General features: G+C 41.5%; 1 protein-coding gene across 3 annotated transcripts in view; it reads right to left on the minus strand.

The window, feature by feature from the left end:
* The window catches only part of TBC1D12 (TBC1 domain family member 12), a 47,072-nt gene that overhangs the window by 12,457 nt on the left and 20,351 nt on the right, over positions 1-14,264 (minus strand). For 2 of the 3 annotated variants that reach the window (XM_081189607.1, XM_081189606.1), the window contains exons 3-6: positions 9,038-9,094; positions 2,935-3,050; positions 2,345-2,427; positions 303-420 (exon numbers count right to left, since the gene is read on the minus strand). In XM_081189607.1, coding sequence (XP_081045733.1) covers positions 303-420; positions 2,345-2,427; positions 2,935-3,050; positions 9,038-9,094 — 374 coding nt within the window. The remainder of the gene's footprint in view (positions 1-302; positions 421-2,344; positions 2,428-2,934; positions 3,051-9,037; positions 9,095-14,264) is intronic. The other variant, XM_081189605.1, reaches the window with a different exon arrangement.

Raw genomic sequence — 14,264 nt, forward strand, 5'->3', positions numbered from 1 at the left:
CCAGGGAAACCCCCTGGCCCTGGAAGACTGCAACTTCGCACAGGGTGAGCGTTTAGACAAACTGCTAATGACAACCATTTATTAAAGAGATTACTGAATAGAAAAAGTAATTCTAGACTATCATGAGCCCAAATACATGTTTGAGAACAAAGAAAAACATTCAAGGCTTTTGAGGGATATAAAAGCCTGTGAAGCTTATATTTAATGCTTTTTCATCCTGCTCTTCAGTCAAAAGGGCTTCCATAGCAGCTAACAAGCATCAGTAAAAAGGCTCCTGATGTTACAAAGTCATCTATACTTACATGGTCTCCCAATTAGGCAGTATTTCATTGACCCAAATCACCATAGCGCTAGCGATGTTCTCCTCTTGCTTGAAGCGTTCTTTCATTATTTTCTTCCTTCTATGTGCATCCTTAATTTCTATTAAATCCAGAATATTTTTAATTTTAATTTTAATTTTAAAATCAACATTTCAAAAATGTATCAAGATAGAAAATGTTCTGGGGGTTACATTCTCCAGATTAAGTCAACTGCCAAATTTCTTGCATATCGGCGCTGTTGAGATTAGCTCTCGACAGAAATATGAATCTCCCAATACTGTCTATTTCCCCATTTTCTCTTCCAAGTTTGCAAGACACAGTGGATGTCTGCAATTGTGTATATCTAGTAAGAAGAAGTAGGGCTGCACACTGACTAACCAACATCTCAAATAATGTTTGAATAAGCTGTTCTAGAGGAACTTTGTAAGAAACCACTTGTTGCATGAACCATGACAAGCCAAGTTAGGACAGATGTTATTGGATGACTAATTAAATCTCAGAAAGCTGGGAGAGTAATGTAATAGGGAATTCTAAGGGAAATTAGAGAGAGCCAACAGTTTGGAGCAGAAGCAATATTACTGATTCCAAGCAGAATGACTGGAGTAACAAAGATTAACATTTTTTAAGTAAGAGATTACATCAGTATAGAGAGGCAAAGATGAAACACAACAGCAAGTCAGTTGTTTCAGTCTCCAATCCTGTATTTTCCTTTATCACGTTAGAATTTGTGTTATTTAGTGAACTGTAGAGTTGGAAGAGATCCTAAGGGTCATCTAGTCAACTCTGTGCAATGCAGGAAGCTCATGGAAATCTGCCTTGCTTTCAGGACTGTTTCAAATAGTACTGGTTTTTGTACACAGACATGAGTGACCTCTATAATTTCTCACCCCAAACCCAACTAAGCCAGAGGCGTTCACTGAAACCCTTGTGGTGCTACTGCCTGCTTGGGACAGGGAGAATAGGAGGGAGAATAGGAGGGGTAGGTCTTCCAAGTACCCACCACAATACAAGGCTGGCGGGTTGTATTTGGCAAGGCAGGTCATGAGTTCTGCAGGTTTTATGTAAAAAGTGTGTACACCACACTGTACAACCTACATGTCACCTGCATACTTTCCCTTATGTAAAGGGTCCAATTCATGTAAGAAAAAGCAATTCTATTTGACAGGCTGTTAAAACAAATTGTTGACTGCACTGACCAGCCAACATAAGAAGCAAGTTGCCTTTGAGAAAATATTTTAATTGACGCTGGAGTGCTAATCTATTGCTATCATGGGTAAGCACTTGCAAGGGTGTAAGAAAGTTATGCACAAACATTAATAAACACGCACAGCGTTATGGTTTCAACACTGGCACGAGCTCCGAGCGGTAGATAAGCAAATGTATCCTTTGTAAGGTCAAGGCCTAAAGTCTTTTAACTTGCACACAGTCTTGGTGCAGGATGACAACAGGTTTAAGGCTGAGGATAGAATCCACTAAACACCATCTGCTGAAGGCTGCTGAAGTTGAAAAGGCAGTGATCACTTGCATTTCCATATACACTAACTGCATTGTATACCAGTTCAACAGCGTAACATACACAAATGGCACATATCTAAACTGTGACTCTCTCCAGCGGAACACAAGCTACCAGGCTACTGCTTTGGCTTTTTCTGCCATGTTAAGGTGCAGAGGTGAGTGTAACAGTGAAATAGATGTGTTGTGTGTGTTAGAGAGAAATATCTAGCTGTGCGTGCTGTGTGTGTACACTCAAAAAGCATTAATGAATATCTGTCTTCAGAATCCCAAGTACAAAGCAATGAATGAAACAAATGTGAAAGTTTCAGTCCCACACAGAGTGTGCTAAAGTGTTAAAATTGCAGCCATACTTTGAAGGACAAATTAACTTCATTTTAAGACTGTACCTCTGTGTTAAAAGAAAGAAAGAAGAGTTTTCTTTTAGTCCAGGATAATTTGCATTCTATTTTTTATATTCCCACATTTTCGTTTTTAGAAAATAGCATTATGAACAGTAAGACTAGCCATACCTCTCTTTTTTGCTTCTGCCACCATTTCATCATATTCTTGTCTGTGACGTAAAGCCTCTTCTACAGATTTTGCAGGAAGGTTCCTGGGGGGAAAACATAAGCAAGGGTAAGGCTAAATGAATCAAATCAAAAAGTTCTGTTTTGTTTCATTTCCTATACAAGGGAATAAATTATTCCACTCTGCTTACTCCCAATAGGACCCTCCCGTCTGAGCCGTGCAAGATACCATAATTACCTTACTGAAGCAAAGATTTATGCCCAGTATCTCAGGAGGCAGGCAGACTATAAATAAGGGAAAAGGTAAGACTGACCCACATTATACAATATTTATAGTACAAACCTTCATCGTTTGTTTCCGGGCATAATTCAAGTTGCTGGGATGGATCTAGGAAGTCATTTACAACTTAGGGCAAGGGTAACTGAAGGACTACCTGAATGAACATTTCTGTGCACCACAAAAACCAACATTAAATTTTGATATGATCTTCAGGAGGAGGTAGGCAAATCCTTCCAGGCATAACTTTGGTCATAACAACCTGCTTTGACATGAAACTGATACTCTGCTTTCAAAAGAACTCATAGCGACTTACGATGGTCGATCCTCCAAAATAAGAGCAGTAGTTGAAAGTGGCTCAAATTCAAAGTGTCTACGTCTTGTCGCTTGGGGTACAGGTTTACATGTTTTTCCTGTTCGTGCTTCATACTCCTAAACAAGATTGAATGATATAATTTTAGTTGATCCACAGATGGGATAAATGGCAACAGTTTAAGCTTCCATCAATGAAGCTATGAGTTGCCTAGGTAACGACAACTTCAGAGTCAGATGAATATTGCTAGCAGCCATGCACAGTATCAGCCTGAGACTCAGGACAGAGCGAAAGGCGCTGCATCTAGTAATCGTGCTGTAACCAACACAAGCTGAAAGAGTAAATGTTCTGCAAATTACAGCGTGTGGAAAATCCATATAAAAGGAGGAAGCAAGACAAGAGAAATAATCTGCTACTTATTGAAAGTTTCTGGTCCCATTCTGATGTAACCTAGTTTTACCTACGGCTTACCGTTATGGTTTGAAGTTCACAAGTTTCAACTAACCATAGTTAAGTTTGTCCTGGTTTAGACATAACACTTAACTGTGATTAGTGTAAAACAGAAGTAAGTGCATTTGAACTGCTCTTCCCAATCACACAGGAAGGACAGAAGTCTACAAGCACAAGGCTTACTATGGGCTCATTCCTGTAATGATAAACCATGTCTGACGAAGCCACTGTCTTTACTATCTCAGTTGTCAGTAGTATGGTAATCTGAATGTATACCACCACCCTGCTATCAGATAAAAATGTTGATCAACTTAGGTTGATTATACAGAAAATAATTATACAGAAAATAATTATAAAACATATGTTTCTTCCTCACCAACACACATTCTTGCTGATTGTATTAAAAAGTGAGGTGAAACATTAATTGTGGCCAAACCACAATCTAAAAGCTTTGTATCAAAGAACTGTACCCACAGTGGTTTTGCAGTAACTGCTATACTAGAGGTTTGGCCGCTCTTTAGTATAAAGGAGATCAGGGCAAAATACTGCTACATACTGAATCAAATCCCCCCCCCATTAAAAATATCTCAAATACACTGCTAAATTCCACAGACCTAGCCCATTTCAAAACATAAAAAGCAACAAATCAGTTGAACTGAAAAAAATATGCTGTTCTAAATAACTGGATTTGCAGCAGCTACAGAGGTAAAAATTATATGCACCAAGAAGTGCAAAGCAAGTACACTAATTTTCTCATGAAAACTTTATCTTCGCCTTTAAAATGCATGGCTAGAACCTAAGAGCCCTCCTGGATCAGACCAAAGGTCATTAAGTCCAGCATCCTGTTCTGACTGTGGCCAACCAGATAAAGCTCCTTAATTAATTTGGTACACCTAAAATGTAAAAAAAAACACAAAAAAACCCCAACCAACCCCCCCAAACCCCTCAACTATTCAGAAATCCCTTCTGCCAAAATATCAATACTATATGAGGGCCTAACAGAGGATGAGTTTTCATAACATAATAAAAGTTTGGTGCCACCTTTTAAAAGGAGTTTGGCTATTTTGGACACCGTTTGCTAGCATTCAGAATCGGAGCAAGGCACAGGAGGCTTGTGGCTTCGCTTTTGCAAGCATGTTGGTTGTAGAACAAGAATACCACTTCATTCAAAGCATCCAACCATGGCAAGTTATTGTGGCATCAAATTCATCAGTTATGGTTTGGTCAGACAGCTAAAAGAGGGGTTCCCTGCCTGATGCAGCGACAGGGTTGTATAGACTGCAGCACTTATTTGGCATCAACCCACAGCATTATTATTGCTTTAGAGAATGCTGCTGGGACAGCTACAGCATAAATGAAAAGGCCACGCCATTTACATTACTGTGTTTTTGGCACTACGTTGAATCCATTTATGGCAACTGCACAGATGATTTTTCACCCTAACATAAATATTCAGAAATATAATTTACATATTTCAGATGTAGCAGATATCCTAATCTCAATTATTGGGGATGAAATGACTCACTAGAATCAGCAAGATTCAATTCTGCCAAACATGGCTGGCCTTACCAGCCACTACCCATAATATTTCCAAGCTTGTCTTCACAACTACAAGGGCTAGAAGACTTCAACAGACCCATTAATGGGAGCTACTGTCCTCCAGACATGGGAAAGGTAACTGACCTTTGGACATTTTGAGAAGGTCAAATTAAGAGGCTGTGAAAAGCATCTATTCAGAGAATGTTAGAAGCAATAAATACATTTTTATAAGTTATGCAATGGAGTGCAAAAAAGATAAATGTTGTGCCAGTGAACACATAAAAGTATAGATGCTTGCTAGGCTGATTAGTCAGTTAGGGCTGTGTATACTTTATGCTGGTAAAAGGTTTGTGCCAAGATAATGCAAGATCTGCACCCTGCATAAATTCTGTTTGCTCACTCTGCTTAAATGTCTGCTAATCGTAGATAGTAGCAGGAAACTCTTCAGTACAATAAAGCTTCACCCTGTGACCATTAGAAGCCCTGCCCTAGAAACCCTACCCTGCCTCATCTGTTTTGTTTGTGGTTGTTTTAATTTTTACCAGGCACTACCCAGAATATTTCCAAGTTTATCTTCCCAGCCACAAAGACTAGAAACTATCAGGCTACTGAATTCTGGACCCAATACCAGTTTCTGTGCCTGCGCAGTGCAAACACCAGCTACACTCAGCCTTTGCTAAAGCACTTTTAGATAGGCTAGCTGAGACAGGTACCTCCTGCACACAGCAATTTCTTGACAATTGCTACTGTCTGTAAGATAGAAAATCAATTAAGAATGCCATTTTGGACACAAGTTTCCTTGTGTCAGTACTGAATGCATAAAGGGCAAGGAAGGGATGCAAGAGTCTGAACACTTAACTCCTTGTTTATTTTGTGATGTGACAAACTGAAAGCAAGCTTGTTTGAATGCTTTGCCATTTGAGCAATTGTGTGTATTTCTGACTGTGTAAAATTAAAGTTAACACTATTGCCTTGTGACTTGTTCTTGGCTATAAACACCAGCCAAGGAGATATCAAATATGTTCATGAACCTCAACTGCCTGCGTAGCAATCATTTCAAGAGGCTACTTTATGTGCATGGACTAAAAGTAAAAATAAAATAACTATGTTCCTAACACTGAGTTTCTGGATTGCCAATTGACAAACCTTATTTGACATAATGTGAGGTATGGAAGGAATATCAGAGAGATGAAATTCAGTGTTTCTTATGAAGATAACCATGCATGGCAAGAAACTGACTATTCCTACCTTATGCCTCCCTTAGGGGAGCTTTTCCCAACCTAGTGGCCTCTAGATACTTGGACTATAATAGTTCCATCATTCCTGACTTTGGTCATGCTGGTGGGAACTGATGGAGTGGCCCAACATATCTGGAGTGCACCAGTTATTAACCATATCAGACGATTATGACAGCTCCAAAAATATGTAATGCATAGGCTTAAAGCATATCATTCACACGTTATATGTTTTCAGGGAGAAACACTAGTGTAACAGGGTAATCACTGCATAATGTGTGATGCTGCCCCAAATGTTCAGTTGAGAAGCATGTAACAGCATCCTAAGCAGTGTTCCCGAACCTAGTGCCCTCCATATATTTAAAGCTCCCATCAGCCCCAGCTTGCATGACCACTGGTGGGCACCAGGTTGGGGGAGGCTGATCTTAAAGCGCCCCGACTCCAATAATACCTCACTGGGTTGGGAATTTTTCTTCATTAGAACTTTAAACATCTGATAGTTCTATACATATTCCCTGCTCCATCGCTTTTTCCTCTGGTGGTATGTCTATTAAAATCATAAGCTTTCAGGCAGCAACACTCTTTAAAAAATGTGTGTGCTTTGTAAGATTCCGATGCCTGATAAAATACTATTCCTGGTCCTTGCACTGAAGAAAAAAATAGATTCCTAGCATCGGATTGCCGATACCCAGCCAACTGAACAGAGTTCTCCAACTCTGTCTAGTCTCTTGATAATTCCGACCATCCACCCAATAAATTGAACCAGGATAATCTATAAATGGAGATCCCAAGATAACTGTGGGAAGCAAAGAAGAAAACCCTTTGTCATAGTGTTATGAAAGTGTATTTTAGACAATCTCTGGTAGGGGCACCATGTCACTCACTCCCGCCCCCCCCCCTTGCTGTAAGTAGCATCATTCTCTGGGATATGAAACAAAGACTGTGTTCAAATGAAGTGCAGAATCCACTACATGTTATATTCATCAAACTGAAACCCAAGTATTTCATTGTTCTTGACAAGTCTACCTTGCCACTAACAAATAAGAACTCCAAACCTAAGGATTGGCTTGTTGTTGTTGTTCCAAGGTGGGTTACAATAATAAAAGCACAATGTTTAAAAACAGTTTAAAACAACTTAAAATTACAGAATAACCTTGGTCCTAAAAATGCATCAAGTGTCAAAAGCCAGTGTATAGAGGTGCACCTTTCTAAGTTCAGGAATTTGCATCAGAGAGAGGAGTTGCTGATACATTATAGCAAAGGCAACTCAGAAGATATTAAAAAGCAAGCCTTATAAAGAGGTTTAAAGGAATTTGAAAAAGCAGAGTGTGAATGGCAGTAGATACGGCAACAGACATACAATTACCCCAAGAAAAGGAAATTGGAGAGAATGAAAGATGAGGAAGCAGAGTCAGCCTATCAGCATTTCCACTCTCTCTAAAGAAAACAATATCATTTCAGTGCTACTGATGATCAAGTTCCAATAGATTCAAGTGTCAGGATTCACAAGGCACTGCAACTCAATGCCATCCTTCCTCCCACCCCCACCCCCACCGCAACAAAACACACAGAGGAGGGGGAAAGGGTGCTCCATTTTTTTAGGGTTAACATTTGCGCTTTTTTAACCCTTAAGGCCTTAACAAGCAAATAATAATAATAATTCAAAGAAAGGCACTCAAATATTTTAAAGGCAGAAAAGCATGCTTAACATAACCAAGATAAACAGGAAGAAAAAGGAGGAAAAGGACTAGCTCCAACAATCTGAGCTCTCTTACATCTGCCAAAATATTCTTTTATTCTCTCAGCATGTGTCCAATTATGTTACTAACAGATGGGGATCCTGACACTTTGATCTAGTAGTGTATTTGACGAAGAGGAGAAAATAGGACTCCTATCCGACATGACCCCATTCAAATGCCAATATTCTTACTGCAGGCTGTTCCCTATTCAAAGCTACTAAAAAATGAATAGTTAGAAACTAGGGGATTAAATGGTTGAAAGAGGAAATAACATCTAAATGACTCATTAGTCAAGATGGCCTGAAAATCGGCTTTTCAAATACATACTACTTTAGACTGGGTTGGGATTAAGGTTCAAGATACTAAGAGAATTTAGTTTAACATGTTAATAAGCAGTGATCTACAGCCACCCTGAGTTTTGAGTGAACAAGAGAATGGAGGGGTACACATTTTTTAAGTGGATCACACCCTCAATTTAGATGGCGTATTCATTATTTAATCAGTTATCTAGAAAAGCACCAAGGCTTATTGCTCATAGATAATAGTGGCAGAACAGAGAGCAATAGCTGGTCTTAATACAATGGGAAAGTATTGCTCCATGGATAAGAGCTTACTATGAGTACAAGCTAGTCAAGAAAAAACCCCGAGTCCTTTGCTTTTAAGGAAGTTTTCCTTGCACTATAATATAGCTGCAGCCTTTGCCAAGCTCAACTCTGGTATATTTTCCCTTCACCAGTCCACTTGGAATGGCGACCTTTAACATTGGAAACTGTTACAATTATTTAATTTCACTATACAGCCAGACGTCAGTGAAGTAGCTGAAAACATTTGTAGACTATTGCTTAAAAATCGCTGAAAGCCACATGCTAAGTGAACAAGAATGAATATTTCATTCAACTGCAACAATTAATCTGGATACATTTTCAAATGAAAGAAACAAAACAAAGAAATTCATATCAAATTTGCAAACTGTGAACAAGGGAAATGAGTAAAACTTGCTTTTCAATAATGGTATTCAGTGACTTGATGAGTTAGTACTGTTAACTCATGCTACAATTATGTGATATGCCATCTAATTCAATGATTGCTAAAAAGATCCCATGCATGGCATATAATGTGATAGAAAAATATTAAATTTCATACCCCTGTGTTTAATAGATTGAGTGTAGATACTGATGCAACACTGCCAGAACTTTCATCCTAATGAGAAAAACAGAAGTAAATCCTTAGAGAAACAATTGACAGTCATTAATATACAGCAACATGCATGCAAACTTTATGTTCTTCTTCACAGTTTATATGGACCACCAGTGTGTACTGCTTTTTCAATCATGCTCATGTTCAATTCCAATGCAGATTGAGATTGAGGAATTGGGGAGATTTAAGACATATACCCATACTCTACATTAAAAGCTAAAATTCAAAGCTTCTATCAAAAAATCACCAAGAGTTCAAGGCACCGATTGTATAATACGTAAAGAGGACTAAAATAAGAATCCATTACGGCCTTCATAGCCAAGTCATGCCCTAGCCAGCAGTCTTCAGATCTTCTCAATTAGAAAGGCCCACTCTAAAAGGTTAACATCTGTGGAAACATACATTTGGCTTCTCTCTGGTATTTTTGATAAGCTTGTATGTAAATTCTACTAGTTTAAAATCTTTTTAGTGAGGTACATATGTTTTAGATAGCTAAAATGAATGGTTCCACGAGGACTAAGCAGGGAAGAAAGTCAATTTGGATGTTTAAATTCAGATCTATCTTAGCATTCATTTCTGTTTATGAAGCATTTGGCACAGCAGTAAAGATGCATCAAGGGACCAATGTCCTAAACTAGCAGAGCAATTCAAACCTCCTTTGGGCCAGGCTGGCAGGGGCTGGATTGGGCAAATGCACCTCCAACAAATCAAACCCCTTCCAACAGTGCTGCTGGTCTCTTACCAGCCTTCCACTGGCCACTACCTCTGGAGTAAAAGCAGTGGAGCTCCCCTTTCCCAGGAGTGGGGAAGAGGCTGGGCTGGCCAGGATAAATTACCGTATTTTCCCGTGTATAAGACAAGGTTTTCATATTAAAATTAATTCTTAAAAATTGGGAGTTGTCTTATACACGGATAGTGCAGAGGGGGACGTGCGATTGGTGGCCGCAAGCAGTAGATTACAATCAGTGATTCAGTGGGTGGTTGGATAGTGCAGCAAGGCCTGCTGGCGATTGGCGGCTGCTGGCAGCGAGCGGGCAGGTGATGGGTGGCTTCGTTTGTTTGGCAGCGACGGTCAGGCGGGTGAGCGAACGTTGGCAACCCCCCCATAGAAGCTCAACAACTATGGGCAATCTCCCCCCATTTCCTCAATTTGTAGTCCCCCAAAATAGGGGTTGTGTTATACACGGAAAAATACGGTATATCCCAAGCCATCCCTGCTGATGCCTTGGGCCCCATTTGGGCCTGGTCACTGCTCCAGCTCCAGACTGGCACAGCAATCTGTCTGCTCTCCCCAATGCACAGCACAGCTGGTCTTGCCACTCCATAAAACCCGTTCGTGCCAGGGAGGAGTTTAGATTGCTCCCTACATAGCTAACACAAAAACAGACTGCGTCACACCTGAAGCAGTACTGAAAAGGCTGTACAAATTGACTTATATTACATCTTCACGTATCAGGAGGGGCAGAAACAGGGGCTACTGAAAATAAGATGTAAACCCTGCCAAACTAATAGTAAGGTGACCAAATGTATACTTCAAACCTAGAGAGGTTCGCCATGCCAGAGAAAGCGAATGACCTCGGTATGAACACTGGTTGGGAAATCAACTAGCAGCCTTCCAGGGCCCAGCAAATTTCTCTCCAGTTCCATTTGTCCTTGGGAGATCTAGTGACAGATCGGCCACCCACTATGGCAACATTATTCCAGAAAGTCTATGAACATGGGATAGGTAGTTTAACTAAGATACCAGGGATCTTGATAGCAAAAGCTCACGTGCCAAGCACACCAAATTATCTAGGAATCTTTTCCCATAACCTTGGAAGCACCTCTCTGAAGGGATAAACATTTCCCCACATTGTGTCAGTGTCGTAGTAGGTTGTATTAGCAAGCAAGGAACTTCGTTAACTGGTTTAACATACTTAGTTGCTGGTTTAACATACTTTCGCTGATCTTCATTGTTTGCGGGCAATAAACCATACTCATTTATGGGTAACAGATGTTACAGAATACCGTAGGTCATAGGATCAATATGAATGTTCCAAACAATTTAATTGGAAAGTGTCAATTAACATCACCTTTGCTGAGCTATTTTAGACACTCCATGGAGCTTGGACAGAAAGACCGAGTTTTTCTTTAAATAGCAAGCCAATGTGTCCTTATCATATTGCTTTTTAGAAATACCACTATTCAATAAACTAAAGCTCAAACCACCCTTGGACGCCCTGCAGTGTCAGAAACTGAGATATGAAAGCTAGGAGCCAAATAGCACCTTAAATTTAGGTTATGGGCGCAACAATGGAATGTCCAGGTGCGCTTTTTTATAACAAGAATACAAAGCTGAAAATGAACTACAGCTAAAATACCATGTTCATTTTTCACATGGTCTAGTCCTTCCCCTGCCCACCCCCCTTATATTCTTAAGAGGGTCTCTTCTCCAGTCTTCAGAGAGGAGCTAGAATTGGGGAGGGAGAAAAGGGTCCTCCCTTCCTTCCACTCTGCGGTTTTAATGTGAAATCTCAGGGTGCAGTATTGTGTCCAGAGCTCAAAAACTGCTTGTGCTAATGAAATTCCCTGTCGCAAAATGCACTGAGAACAATGGAAGTTTCGAACACTGACAGACACCCTGTCCAATTTCCTATGACTAGTACCATTCAGCTGCTTTCAAACCAATTTCTAAGGAAGCCTGACACTCTAGGGATTGCTAAAGAACTTTAAAATTTCATACACATGTATAGTGAGAGATTACCAGGACAGTGAGAGAAATAAAAGGAAGTGGTGAGCAAAAAGCAAAGAAAAGTCAAGCTTATTTTTTTTTAAAAAAGGAAGTAACATTGCTGATTTTAGGAACTGCAATTATTCCCATCCCAAACAAAAACTGCTAATGAGGCACTTTAAAGAATGCAGTCTACCACATAAGTTTTTCAGATAGAGGAAAAAACATGAAATGTTGCTATTCATCACATATTTCAATCCATGCTGATACCATGACAAGTATTTGGAAGTAAGTGGTTGTATGCAGAAGAAGAAAAATGTATTCTTTTTTTCTGCCAGATAATATATTGATTGTCTTTTTAAAGGGCACAATCCTATGGACACTGGGAGGGATCTGAGCCCATAAAAATTTCTAGATCTTCTTCTCTGCAGGCAAAGAGTATGTATTTCAAGGGAGTGTCAGGGAAGCAAAGTGTGCTATACTTGATGTCAGAGGACTGCCATCGCAACAGGGGAGGGGGGGCAGGAGAATACAGAGAGCCTCCGAGCAGCGAGGGAAGCCACACCTCCAGTGGAGCAGAGCGGGAAGTGGATAGCCAGGCGAGGGGAGGGCTCAAAGATGCGACTCAGAGCCCAAGCGCCTCACCTAGCCCAGCTGGCCAGGAAATAGACATGCCGTTTCCGTCACCCAGCTTGCGCAGAGGGGTGAAACGTAAGGAAGGGAGGTGGAGATTTGGGGTGTCTAAGTTCTTATGTTGGGGGAGAAACCGGAAGGGGCCACTCCCAAAATCTGCAAGTGACTGAGACGGACATGAACTTTGGGGTTCTGCACTGTAAATAGTTTGCACCAATAAAACCTGTAAAAGACAGGTCGGAGTCCTGCCTGGTTACTCGCGAGCAACAACTTCCAAACCTGACATTTGTCATCAGGGCCATCTTAAGCATATGCGGCACCAGGGTGCAAAGATTCGCCCGGCACCCCTAGGTTGTCCAAAGTTGTTGACTTTTTTTAGGGAGAGAACCGCCAAAGTTGTTGACCCTTTTTAAAGAAATAGCTGTTTGCCTTTAGAACGGTTGTGGGGCATATGAAGGTGGGTGCGGGTTCCATGCTTGGGGGGGGGGACAAAATGTCGGGTGGCACAGTCGCAGCGCTGTACACCCGCTGCCTCCCCCCCCGAATGGCGGCTAATTGTTTTGGCCGGACGTGTAGCACGCGTAGTGTGGGCACTGCATGACGCATCTCGTTGTGTGTGCCAAGCTGAGGGTTCCTTTGCTGGCTTTTCTGCTGTTGGCGCACGCTCCCAGTACCACCCAACGTGGGGTGCCAGCACAGAACAATGGGGAGTGCAAGTGGCAGCGGAAGAAAAATCTCCAGATGGGATCCGCGCACTCCTATTCGTCAGGTTTTGTTGCTGCCGTCGGCAGATCCTGCCCGGAGATGTTTCCTCTGCTGCTGCTTGCATTCCCTATCGTTCCGCACTGCTACCCCACCTTGGGCAGTGCTGGGAGCGTGCGCCGACAGCGGAAAAGCCAGCAAAGGAACCTGCAGCTCAGTGCATGCAACAGGATGTGTCATGCAGTGCCCACATTATACGGTGCTCTGGGCACAGTGCCGAAACAGTTAGCCGCCATGCAGCTGGGGCAAGAGCCGACAGCCAAGCAGAGCAGAGCCCGTTGGAGTGCCGCAAGCGGCTCGGTGACAGTTTGGGGCTGAGCGTTGGAGTCCGGGAAAGAGCCACCCGCAGCAGAAGACCCCGTGGTGCTCCAACAGGCTCTGCTCTGCTGTCAGCAGCTCTTCCCTGGACTCCAACGCTTGACCCCGGACTCTCGGCCTGGTGCCATGCACCCCTAGCACCAACGGTTAAGACGGCCCTACCTGTCATGTTGCTGGAGTGAGGGGAAACCAATGGGAAGCAAAGTTTTTAAAAGATGAAAGATATAGGGGGGAGGAAAATGCAGATTACACACACACACACACACACACACACACACTTATTTTGCTCCGCTGGCACAGGCTTTGCTCCTTCCTACCCAACCGTAGAATTGCTCTTCCTGATTCTTCAGTGGAGATCAAAATAGCTGCTTAGTCTCATGCAAAGTAGTGAGTGATACAGATGTTCCACTGGGCTTCCATTATTATTTTCTTTGAACAACCTTTCTGACATTCTTGCAAACTGTTCTTTGTTTTAAAAATTGTCATGCAGTACAGATGAGGAAAGGAGAACAGACGAAATAAAAGGAGGAAGTGGGAATGGAGAAGTGATCAAAACTAATTTCATAGCACTCTGGACCCTGACCATTATCCTGAAGCAAAGCAACTGAAACATGACCAGACCTCTGATATAACTGATTTTTCTGTAGCTTTGGTTGTAAACTTACAAGAGTCCAAATCATAAACAGCGTAATCCTAAAAATGCCTTTTTGGAAGTAAGTTCTGTTGAATTCACTGGGGATCACTACCAAG

Source organism: Podarcis bocagei (assembly GCF_964188305.1).
Source record: "Podarcis bocagei genome assembly, chromosome: 4".
Taxonomy (NCBI): domain Eukaryota; kingdom Metazoa; phylum Chordata; class Lepidosauria; order Squamata; family Lacertidae; genus Podarcis; species Podarcis bocagei.